Source organism: Thunnus maccoyii, chromosome 22 (genome assembly GCF_910596095.1).
Source record: "Thunnus maccoyii chromosome 22, fThuMac1.1, whole genome shotgun sequence".
In the NCBI taxonomy this organism is placed as follows: domain Eukaryota; kingdom Metazoa; phylum Chordata; class Actinopteri; order Scombriformes; family Scombridae; genus Thunnus; species Thunnus maccoyii.
This window is the reverse complement of record NC_056554.1, coordinates 23,919,697-23,931,646: the sequence shown is the minus strand read 5'-3', so window position 1 is coordinate 23,931,646 and position 11,950 is coordinate 23,919,697. Positions and strand designations below refer to the sequence as shown.

Here is an 11,950-nt window from a genome sequence, read left to right as displayed (position 1 = left end):
TGAGAAAATCGCAGTTACTTTTTACATCAATCAGTGTGTTTTTTAAAATACAAATTGTAATGATAAAAGTCCAAAATTGTGTGAAAATGCATAACTTTTAGTCAAATAACATCAAATTTTCCCCTAAACCCTCCACACAAAACCCCTGTGCGTCTTTGACCTGGTTATTTTAGTTGACCGCTGCAGGTCAGATTATTTAATCAACTGGATAACATCATAAAACAACAACAATCATATCTTATCAACACACATGGCTTTTTTGCTCCCTGCATGGAAAACTTATGATAATTATATTCCAACAGTCCAGTTAAATCAAATCTGTTATTTGGCTTTTTTAATGATATGACACAGAATAAAAATCAACATTATTATCCAGGGGAGCAATCAGCCTACATTTTAATTGATGGAGGCGAAAAGGGACCTGGATAATGGATACGCTGGCCCAAAAAAGATTGAGAACCACTGGTTTAACTCATAACTTTACTGAACTTCATACGTTGAGTTATTCAACTATGGACATACTATATATTTATTTTTTATTTTTTTAAGAATAGGACAGACAGATCTATGATACATTATTGTGGCACAATCAATAGATAATGTGTCATTTGCAACTTCAATCATAACAAACATATACGCAATGTATCTAAAAATATGACATCTTTTTTAGAAGTAAGACACTGTCAATACTTATACTTGATGCCAAATTGTACTACAGAACTGCATAGGCAGGGTGTCTATGTCCACTACTCATCCATGGCAATTTTTTGGAGTATATCAGGGCCTTACAATCAGCAGCTTGATTCACATTCTCTGCTAGAATCTGACGGCTGGCCAAACAGTGGTGTAGTGACCTGAAGACTTTTGTATCAATGTGTTTTTAATGGTTGTGTTCTGTTTATGGGGAAATACTGAATGGCTATACTAGTTTGCTGGGAAAAAATCACAAGTTGTTACAACTTCATTTGCAGTACAAACTAAATCTACTGCATGAGCTCTCTGAAGATAATAAACCAGAGCAAGTGAAGGAGCCTATTAATGATTTACAGACTTTGGTGGTGCAGTCTAAGGAAATGACCGACACAAAAGGCAACAGGTACGTCGATTTATTTTTGCCTTTTCTGCTTTATTTAACTTCTTTTGTTTAAGTGGGTCCGCATTTAGAAGTGTCATCGCTTTCAACCAAGATTATAGATAATAACAAATTGTTAACAAAATAACAAAATCTACTGTCTTTTAAAGCCTTTGTATCCATGTAAAAGTTGTACTCGTACATTAACTGTGTTTCAGTTGGTGGGTTTTAATTTCATTTTAATTTAATCATTGCAAATTGAATCAGCCTTTAATTTTTTGGGTTATTAAAAAATACATAGTTTTAACACCCAATGGTGGGTTATTAAAAGCATTTACCATCTTTATACTAATTTTTATAAAGACATGGAATCATGTTTGTCTATGTATCATAGAAAAGGTTCTAGCATAGGCTGAAATATTAATTATAATATCACTTGGCAGCTTCAAAACAATTTTACATACACAAAGGAACAGTCTTCACCATGCTGGTAACAAAAGTGAAAGTAAAGGCTAAAACCATTTTAATTGCTGTGGAACTCTCTATAGGACTGTCTGTGTTGCCAAAGGTGAAAGTATATTATTATACATGGTCATTATTGGTAGAAAAATAGAGGATTGTGCCAGTGAAGGTGTTCTCAACAGTGGATCAAAAAGAAGAGTATATATTTTGTGTAAGGTATAACTATGTATTACTACTAAAACACAGAGGATCGCCCTAAAGGTAAAGGCAGCGATTCTAATCCGACACAGTTTTTGTCAAATTCAGCAAATATCTCCTCACAGTCCGCTAGGTGTCCCTTCTGTGTGTGTGCTGAAAGAAAATATGGTGTCCACAGCCATAGCTCACACAGAGGCTCAGAGCGAGACACACAGCACTATTCCAGCCAATCAGCAGGGGGCATTCATGTTCATGCACTGGACAGGGGGAAGTCATCAGAGCAGCTGTCTGTCTGTGTGAGGAGATGAAAGTCTCCTGTCTCCAGCAGCCTGGAGATTCAACTGGAGAGAGAGAGGCCATGGCCACTTCACATAGAACAGATACGCTTCCATTTTATTAAATGTATCAATCCACACTGAATCCCAGACAGTCTCACGGAGACCCTCTTTGTTTTTTTATACTACGAGTCTGTTTCTGACGCGTTTTGTGAAGCATAATCTGAGCAGGCAGCTGTTTAAATCACACAAATATCCTGCTGTATATGTGTTTTCAACTTATTAACCGTATCAACTAATAAATCACCACAAAAACTGTTGATTTCCTACCTTGGAGCCGATATGCAAACTATTTTGGTTCAGTAAATTTCTGCTGGCAGTCAGCCTGGTGAAGGCAGTTTGTCCTCTCAGCTCTGAGATGCAGCTGACAGACGGCTGCTTCTGTGGACTGAAATGCTGAAAGCAGTGCTGAGTGAGAAGTGGGGAGGCTGCAGAGAGGCAGAGAGTGTTGATGGACTGTTGTGATAATGTGTGAGAGGAACACAAGTGACTCTAAAGCTGACACATTGTTCTGGATTCCACCATATTTCTCTTTTGGTCGTTGCCTTGACAATGCACATCCATTAATTGGGGGGCGGAGCTTCTGAAGGAACACAAATTTATATATTATATATTAATTTAATATATTTATTTTGTATTTGTTCGGGCTTTTTCCCCCATTTGTTGTAGACAAAAATCAAAAGGAGGCAAGATAAAATAAATAAATATAATTCATAAATATGGATTTTCAGCTGTAAGAGCGAGTTAGTTGATGTGAGTGAATTATTATCTTGTAGTGAAGTATTCCTCTATGGTCTACAAATCAGCTCATTGGATAGATAGATAGATAGATAGATAGATAGATAGATAGATAGATAGATAGATAGATAGATAGATAGATGGATTTCATATTTTTAAGCTTTCTTTGTTTTTAACTGAAAGTGTTAATTTGCCCAAACAGCAATTCAAAAACATTTTCTTCATACACTGTATCACTGGTTCTTTTTCAGATCTCCAGGATACTTCACCTGATGGATGGACTGTATCTTCAATCTCCGCTCAGAACTATCAGTGTTTTGGTTTTCCATCTTCTCCTAACACACTTTTGTAGAGGTAACTTACACACAAAAATAGAGCACGACGCAAGTGTCTTTGTTAGTTTAATACTGACGCAGTTGTCATTTTCCCGTCCAGCACCCACGTTGTTTAAATAGAAAATGCGCTTGTGCCCATCAGAGCGCCCATGTACGTGTTGGTCTTAAAATGAGGTGTGGTCAGGAGCATTGTTGGTGCATTGCTATCTTGAGGTAGCAGAGAGCGATTGACCAACAAAAACCTGGTCTGAAGTCAATAGCGCAGTGTTTTTTAAGGTTTAATGTTATTTTAAGGGCACATTATCAAGATAGTAATATGCGCCTACATAGGCGGATGCACAATGTGTGTACACTCTGTTTGTTACACAAACACGCAAAAGATTACAAATAAAGGGATTACAACATGAACGATTATTATTGTGTAAATAAACATTTTTAAAAATGCATGTCATAATGGTTAGTTATAATATTTATCAGAATTAGCTAATCGCAGTAATGACTGTTGAAATTTAGCAATATTACATGAGTGGGTGTGCTTTACCGACATTGGTGGCACTCAGGAACGAGGCGCTTGCACTGTAAGCAGATTACAAAATCATATCAATAAATGTGCAAAACAGCATATCAGTTATTCAAACAGAAGACAAAGAGTTAAAACATTTCAACCAGTTCTCTCCTGATATTATCAGCATGAATTGACCAGATCACTTCTTACTCTGAGACCAGATGGTTGAAGCCTCAGACTTCAACTCATATACAAGTAAAAAGGCTCATTATGATTTAAAATCAACCATAGGGCCCTTTTAGAGGCCTCCACATATGTTCATTAAATTGCTGCAATGAACATCTGCACTTCATTTTGAAGATGAAGATAAAGAGTCTGTATCTTGATGCACAAAGAGCTGTGCAGATTTTAATCAGTTTAACAAGTTCTTATGTTGTGACCTGAACATGTTTTTGACTTTGTGAAATTTCTGGAAGCATAATATGCAGGGCAAAAGCAGAAGAATATATTTTTATTTCATTATCATTTCATTATTTATAACATTATTTAATTATTTTTGTCATTTCTGTTATTTTTGCTTATACTGTTGCTTATGCAGACAAAGTAATGTACTGTTGTTTTAAGCAACATTATGAGTGCTTGAGTTGAGTCTGTGTTGTATTATGTCGAATGATACACGAGTTCCAGCTACTGTCTGAAAAACCAAACAGAAAAAAATTACAACCAGGAGAATAAAGTAGCCAAACTGAAGACTGAGACCTGTCTGTTTGAGACTGAAACACTTACTGCAGGATTTAATAATAAACAGATCCATTTGTTTCCAGGTGAGTCCCAGTTAATTGGTCCACCTCAGCCAATAGTTGCAAGAGTTGGTGCTGACATCATTTTGCCGTGTCATCTGGAACCTGCCAGGGGTGTTGATACCATGACGTTGGAGTGGACGAGATCTGACCTGAACACATTTGTCTTTGTGTGGCGTTCAGGTCAGGACTTTGTAAAGCAAAAAAGTCCATCATACAAGGGACGAACATCACTGTTTATTGAAGAACTGAAGCACGGAAACATTTCACTGAAACTCTCCAAAGTGACACTGTCTGATAAGGGAATTTATTCATGCTACATTCAAGAGCTGGAGAAACGTTCTTTTGTTGAGCTTGTTGTTGGTAAGTAGATACATACTGAATGTGTTCATAGTATAATTTCAGCCATTGATGTTAGGAGCTAAAATGTACAACAACAGTCCTCTAACATCACCCTCTGTGTTATTGACATCTTCATGTCCAAAAGATTTATTAGTTATTTGTGAACTCAGAGCAACGTTTATGTTTACCAACATTTCTTCATTTCTAACTCTTATAAGAAAACTGATCTCTTTCAATAGTTAAAAGCCAGATAAAGTGGTTACATGTAAAATGCGGATGGTGGTAACTTGAAGCAACCAGCTGAGGCTTTAAGACCAGTTATCACATACATTAAATGGATTAAAGATAAAGTGTCATTATTGTGTTAATGTAGAGCTCCTAAAAGTCTGGTTCATATTTAGAAAATGTAGTTTTCTGCAAGATGCTTTACCATGTTTGAGTTTTAGCTTTGCACCTTTGGATACTCATTTTATTAGGTTATTTTCTTAATTTGAATGATTTGTTGATTGCTGATTATTGTCTATAGTATCAATATTTTCCTTCCACTGACAGATTTGTTCTTAACTTTTCCTTTTCCTCAGCATCAGATGCTGCCTCCTCACCTGTCATCAGTTTAGCAGGTGTTGACAGAGACAGAGGAGGAGTGGTGTTACAGTGTGAGTCTAAAGGCTGGTATCCACAGCCTGAGGTGTTTTGGTTGGACGGTGAGGGAAACCTCCTCTCTGCTGGACCTACAGAGACAGTCAGAGGTCCTGATGACCTCTATACTGTCAGCAGCAGAGTGACTGTAGAGAAGAGACACAACAACAACTTCACCTGTAGAGTCCAACAGAACGACATCAACCAGATCAGAGAGACACACATTATTGTTCCAGGTAAAAGCAGCCATTTTCAGTCTCAAATTTTGGTTTTAGTTTCACACAGCTGAAGTCCAGTGTTGTATAAATTACATGTTATTCATTGTGTTGTATCATTTGCAGATGATTTCTTTAAGGTCAAGTCCAGTTCTTCTCCTGTTACAGTTGGTTTGGCTGTTGGTTTGGCTGGTTGCATCGTGTTAATTGTTGCAGCTGCAGTTGTCTTTTTTGGGTGGAAATGGAGACAAAACAAGATCAGTAAGTCACAAATGAATTGCAGTGCCTCTCACAGGGTTTAATGAGATAGTGATATGAAATTTGTAATTGTGTATTTTTTATTTTATTTTAATAATTTGGGTTATGGAGTAGATTATTTACAAGCAGTCAAACTGTCAGACTTCTTGTATCTCATGTTACACTGACATCAAACTTCCTAAAATGCAAGTAAAAATGTCTCATAGTTTAATGTCACTGCTTTTATTTTTACACAGAGACCAAGAGAAGCCACAGGGATGAAACTGATGGAGGAGGACGTAATGCCACTGAAATGCAGCGTCTCAATGAAGAAGGAACAGACGGAGACACAGTAAGGACTGTTCATTATGTATCAGAGGGAGGGGGGGGGGGGGGGGGGGGGTGGCTGGGGTGTGACTTTGTTTTTGTTTTTTATCTTGACCCTCCCCGGAGCAACAAATATTTTTCCTTGAGCCTCCCTGAGTGACTGCAGGAAAATGCATGACATAAATAACCATATTTTATTATATTTACACCAAAAGTAGTTAATAATGGAAAAAAATAAAAAGCAAAGGTTGACCCTTTCCAACTATTACATGTAATAGTGAACCATGACTCGTCAACCTTGGTCCTCTGACCTTCCTTCCCTTGGAAAAAAAGCAAACTACCAGCCCAACTTACTGTGTCTCTCCTATAGTACTGTAAAAGTTACCGATGACAATTCCAGCTCTTAAAGTCAAATAAGACACTAACTTAGTCCAGCCAATGTATCGAGCAAACAGCACGGAGGGAGTGACAGTTAAGCAAAATGCATCACAAGTGATGTGCACTTCAGCAGAATAAAGGTGTATGACAGCCGCCCCTCCTACCACACAAAACCAACATTAGATAAGCCTACACACACACACACACACACACACACACACACATCACAGTGTGCTCACCACCAACATTAGCAACATATGCATATTATTAATATCTATTAATAATATATTAATAATATTAGCTGGAACGGTGGTGGTTATTATATTTTAAAAACTTACCCTTTGATGATGCATTAACTAAAGTTACCTGAAAACGAAATCCTGGAGTTGAAACAAGACTTGGTTTTCTGCACCAAATTAACTCTGGTGACAGTTTTTCCTTGTTGATTAACTTCAACTTTTCATCAGATATTAATCTTGAAATAGGCATGGATAATCCTCACTAGCCACTCCCAGCCTGTTTATCTGTTTTTTCCCGCTATTTTGTGATTGGGTTCGCTCCATTTCAGTGTGCTGGTGCATTGCTCAACAAGTAACAGCGAAGGCCGGGAAACTGTTGAAACTATGCGTTTAAATGCAGTGTAATCTGCCTGTAATCTGTGTAATCTGTCAACCAGCAGCAGCAACCACGTAACTGTCAGCTGACAAAACAAACAACAATGTCGGCCTACAGGGAAAAAGCCATGGTAGCTTTCCTAGCTGACAAATAACTGCCAGTATGGACAGTAATGTTCACAACATGATTTTATGTAAACCTGAATGACATTCATCAGTTCTCTGTTTTATCAATCTTCTTTGACTTGTTTGTGTTTGTATGGGTCATGTGGTCGTGGTGTCATAAACGCCGCTCTCGCAGCTGAAATTTGGCGTCGGATCTGCCGGCTGTGATGATTATCAAAGGGTCTGCAGACTCTGTCTACTCAGCAAACCACAGGTGTACCAGTGTGGTAAAGGTGCGAACTCATTCACAGCACACAGCGGGCTGAACTTGTCATAAAGCAGCGACAACAAAGCCTGACCATTTGGAGGGAAGATATGATTGGTCAGTTTTACTGTCATTTGAAATTACTCAGCTCTCTATAAAATTATATCAGGACCACCTATCACAGAGCTGAAAGCAGCATTTTCTTCCCAACAACTGTGGAGACACAAAATTCTGATAAAAGTGGCTTCTTTCATTTAACTCTTCACACTCTGACACAAACTGAATAGGCAGGTTTGAATGCTTTATTTCCTCAGAAACGTTTTGTGAGTCCTGTCACCATACAGCGATAAAATATTTTGAAAAGGAAAAAACTTAAAAAATAAATACAACACACAACGTTCCCCTGAGCCAAAATAAAACAAAAGTCCCTCCTCAGTGCTTCAAATATTATTTGACATGCCGCCCCTGTTTTGCATCAACCCCTCCCTCATAAATGACAAACAGTCCCGAACTCCAACAGTGTCAGAAGAGAACAAGAGGAAAAAATAAAAGAATACCAAACATATGAGTTAATACACAATAGAGTCATTTACAGTGGAGGAAAAGGAAACTAAGAGCAACTTACATAAGATGAAGAAATAAAAGTCTGATCTGAGCAAGAAGGACAGTAAATCTTTATATAAAGACACAAGATGTGAGGTTTGAAAAGAGGGGGGTCACAACAAGAGGCAGGGAGCAACACAAATACTAAATGTATAGTTTTTTTATCTTTATGATCGCTGGAAGTGTTTGATTAAATTAATAATGTAGAAAAGTCAAGAAGACAAAAGCAGGACTGAGGTTTAGTTTCTCCTGAGAGACGTTCATAGTGTTTTACTCGTTTGTTCAAACCCTGCAGACTGTCTGACCTCCACAACTCTGACCAGTCACTGTGAGGAGTGGGTGTAAAAACTGATGTAAAATTTCTCTGTTTCTAATTATTTAGATTTTCCTGCTTTAACTCTTTTTTATTTTAATTCTCTGTATCTCTCTCCTCAGGCTCAGTCAGAAGGAGATGAAGGTGCAGCAGCTCGGTCTTCCATCTCTCAAGTAAGTGGTTGAATGGTTGTAGAAATACAACAATATACACTGTGGTTTCTGATACAGAAAGTAAGACTCAGCAGAACTCAACAACACAAACAGAAACACAACTGTGCAGCACTGAACACTGACTTTATGTCACAATACTCCCTTTATTATCATGGCAGTGTGTGATCCTCTCGCTCATGAAGGGACTGAAAATGTGAAGAGTTTCTACTAAAGAAAAACTTTGTAAAATATTCAGTTACATGTCCTAATAATAAACAGGTCTCTCATTTAGTCTCCTATTTCTGTCTCTTGTCTTTTTGTCTCAGTGTAACTGGCAGATCATTAAGAAGCAGACGCTCCAGGATCAGCAGAACAAAGTTCAGACCCTGATGGAGGAGCTGGAGACGAAGATGCAGGAGGTTCATATTTGTGTTCTTCACAAAAGATTTTTTTCCAGCCACCTACTTGTTTTCAGTTCCCTGTCAGATCTGTCTATTAGATGCATCATGATTTCCAGACAAAAAGAGACAAGGGTGGGGGGGGGGGGGGGGGGGGGGCACTTTGTGTTGAAGACAAACACAGATGCAGCAGACACAGATTTCCTCATGTTTTCTGTTTTGTTTCACACATATGCAAATTATTATTACTGTTATTTTTTCCAACTCAGTTTTATTTATATAGCACCAAATCAGAACAAAAGTCATCTCAGGGAACTTTTCACATAAAGCAGGTCTTTTAAATTTAATGAACAAATTTACTGAATGAATCAGACACATTGTGTTGTATAATTAAACCATGTCTTATAAAAACATCATGTCTCTCATCTAGTCTTTCTCCATGTCTCTCTTCATTCCCAGTTGGACAAGAAACAAGATGAACTCCTGAAGGAGAAACAGAACAGAGAGAAAGCTGAGAGTGAAGTGACGAAGCTGGAGAATCAGCTGGAGTCCAGGGCGAAAGGAGGTTAATCTGATCATAATTAACTTTCTGAATTAAGATGATTTATGTTAATGAATTGCAGATATTAGTGATACACACACATCATCAGTCACACATACCTGTTATTTTAATCAGCTGTGTCTGATATATATAAAAATGTAGCTTAACTTACATTTGACATTTGAGAAAAAAGCAGTTGGAGCTGTCCTCCAATTCCCTTTTTCTTATTCTATCAACAAGCTTAATTGTTTTACTTTAATCATTAACTTTAATCCTATTGACTGGGGTACCAGCAGACCCCAGATTATTTATTGTCATATCTCAAAGGTGCTTTATTCTATCATTCCAATCTTTTCACGACTTTGTTAATCAATTTGTTCCTAATGACTTCATATCATTGTTTTCTGTTTTAATTATTGCTTTTTAAAAATACCAATGTATTGCTGTCCTGGGGATCCCAGTCAAAAGCATCTAGTTCTGCCTCTGCAGTTTTAATACATGGAACTATTTATTGAGTTCATGTTTGCCGGGGGTCCCAATTTAAAGTATCACACGCCATCATGGGGGGTTAGGGGCACTCTGTCATTCATTCTGAGGGAAACAAACACAGATTTCCTCTAGTGTTCTGTTGATGACCCTAAATTTTATTTTACACAATACGCAAATTATTATTATTATTATTATTATTATTATTATTATTATTAGTAGTAGTAGTAGTAGTAGTATCAATTCAATTTTATTTTTATAGCGCCCAATCAGAACAAAAGTCATCTCAGGGAACTTTTCACATAAAGCAGGTCTAGACTGTACTTTTAAATTTACTGAATGAATTTACTGAATGAATCAGACCTTTAAGTAGCCTTGACTTTGTATCTTAGGCGTGATTGTGTTGTATCATTAAACCATGTGTACAAATTAAAAAAAAAAATTAGAACATTTTACAGAAGGGGTGGTGCTTTTTGGATGAAATTATATGAAAAAACAGAAAAAAAGAGTAACTGTGGTTTATTTAGTGAGTGTTCACAACAATAAATTAGACTCTTAACAAATCTTTAGCTCACAGAAAATATTCAGTTTTCATTTTGTAGCATATTTGATTCTTTCTTAACATCTCTATGACTGTACTTTGACTTCAAAGACTTTTTGTCAGATGTCTTACTGTTTAACTCACTTATGAGAACTTGTTTCTCTTCATCATTTCTCCTCTCAGATTGAAGCAAAACAAGCTGAAAACCAGAAGCTCCAGGATGAAAATAAGAAGCTTCAGATGGACCGAGACACCAAGATAAATCAGGTTCATCCAGTTTATATTGATTTTGTTTTCCACCATCTACTGTTTTCTTTTTAGTTTCAAATCTGTCTCACAGATGCACCTTTTTCTCATGTTTTCTGATTCATTTTATGTTTTTATCATTTGAACTCATTTTTTATCTCACAAAGAACCAAAGTATTTAATTATTATATAATGGATATTTATGGCAGCTCACATCCCAAGATAACAACTGAATGCATTTGTCATACAGAATTCACGTTAAATCTGTCCTTTGTTACCCAGAGTGTAGAAAACACTGAAGGTAATTAGAACAACCAAAACAAAGTCATATAAGAATAAAAAAACAACGACTGTCCAGCTTACTTTATATGGAAGTCAATGGTGTAGAAGGCCAGTTGAAAAAGCATCCGAGGCTTTCTGGTAGTGAGTTAAAAATCCTTAATCAATACATGGATGTCCCAACATGTTTCAACTCAAGAAGTCTTTGTCAGGGTATTCTGACCTTTATTAATATCCATGTACTTGCCCTTTTCCTGAAGAGCACCTGATGTTTTTACTTCAACATCACCAGCACAAGTTCCCGACCCAGTGCAGTGCTCTCTGTTTTTATAAAACAAAACCATGTTCTCTCAGCATCTAATGTTTTATAGTGAGTGTGTTATTTTCATTGTGTATTAACACTTACAGAAACACTCTGACTGTTTATGTCTGCACATGAGATTTGTTGACAATAAAAAAAAATATTGAAAATCACCAATCTCTCCCAGGCAGCCGGACCAACAAAGAGGGGACTGGAATGTGGTTTGCTCTCTTTTTCTACTTCCCAGGATTGGCAGGAGCTGCTGTTTTTGTGTGGTACTGTCATGCTTTAGCTTTTACCTTTGTTAGTCTTTTATTTGTTTGGTGGGTCCGGTAGTCCTATTTTTCACAGCTTTATTTCTGTTAGGTTTAGTTTTTATGCTGGTTTAGGTTAGAGATCAGAGTCCAGATCCTGAGACCCTTTGTGGGTTAGTCGGGTGTCTTCCCTTCTTTTTGTTCCTTTTGGTCGGCCCATCAGCTTTCATTAGTTTTTGTTGGTTTTTGTTAATAAATTGGTTCGACTC

General features: G+C 37.1%; 1 protein-coding gene across 1 annotated transcript; it reads left to right on the top strand.

Annotated features, from left to right (window-relative positions):
* The first annotated feature begins 4,559 nt into the window (after positions 1-4,559).
* On the top strand, positions 4,560-10,873 carry LOC121889676 (butyrophilin subfamily 2 member A1-like). Its single transcript, XM_042401838.1, has 8 exons — positions 4,560-4,808; positions 5,369-5,662; positions 5,768-5,902; positions 6,136-6,230; positions 8,606-8,656; positions 8,962-9,054; positions 9,493-9,598; positions 10,785-10,873. Exons 1-8 carry the CDS (start codon positions 4,571-4,573, stop codon positions 10,787-10,789), a joined length of 1,017 nt encoding a protein of 338 aa, XP_042257772.1. The 5' UTR covers positions 4,560-4,570; the 3' UTR covers positions 10,790-10,873.
* Positions 10,874-11,950: the final 1,077 nt, after the last annotated feature.

Coding starts and splice junctions, on each gene's coding strand:
- LOC121889676 (XM_042401838.1), top strand. CDS start 4,571: ATGACGTTGGAGTGGACGAGATCTGACCTGAACACATTTGTCTTTGTG. Junction 4,809..5,368: donor TTTTGTTGAGCTTGTTGTTG/GTAAGTAGATAC, acceptor CCTTTTCCTCAG/CATCAGATGCTGCCTCCTCA. Junction 9,055..9,492: donor TGGAGACGAAGATGCAGGAG/GTTCATATTTGT, acceptor CTTCATTCCCAG/TTGGACAAGAAACAAGATGA.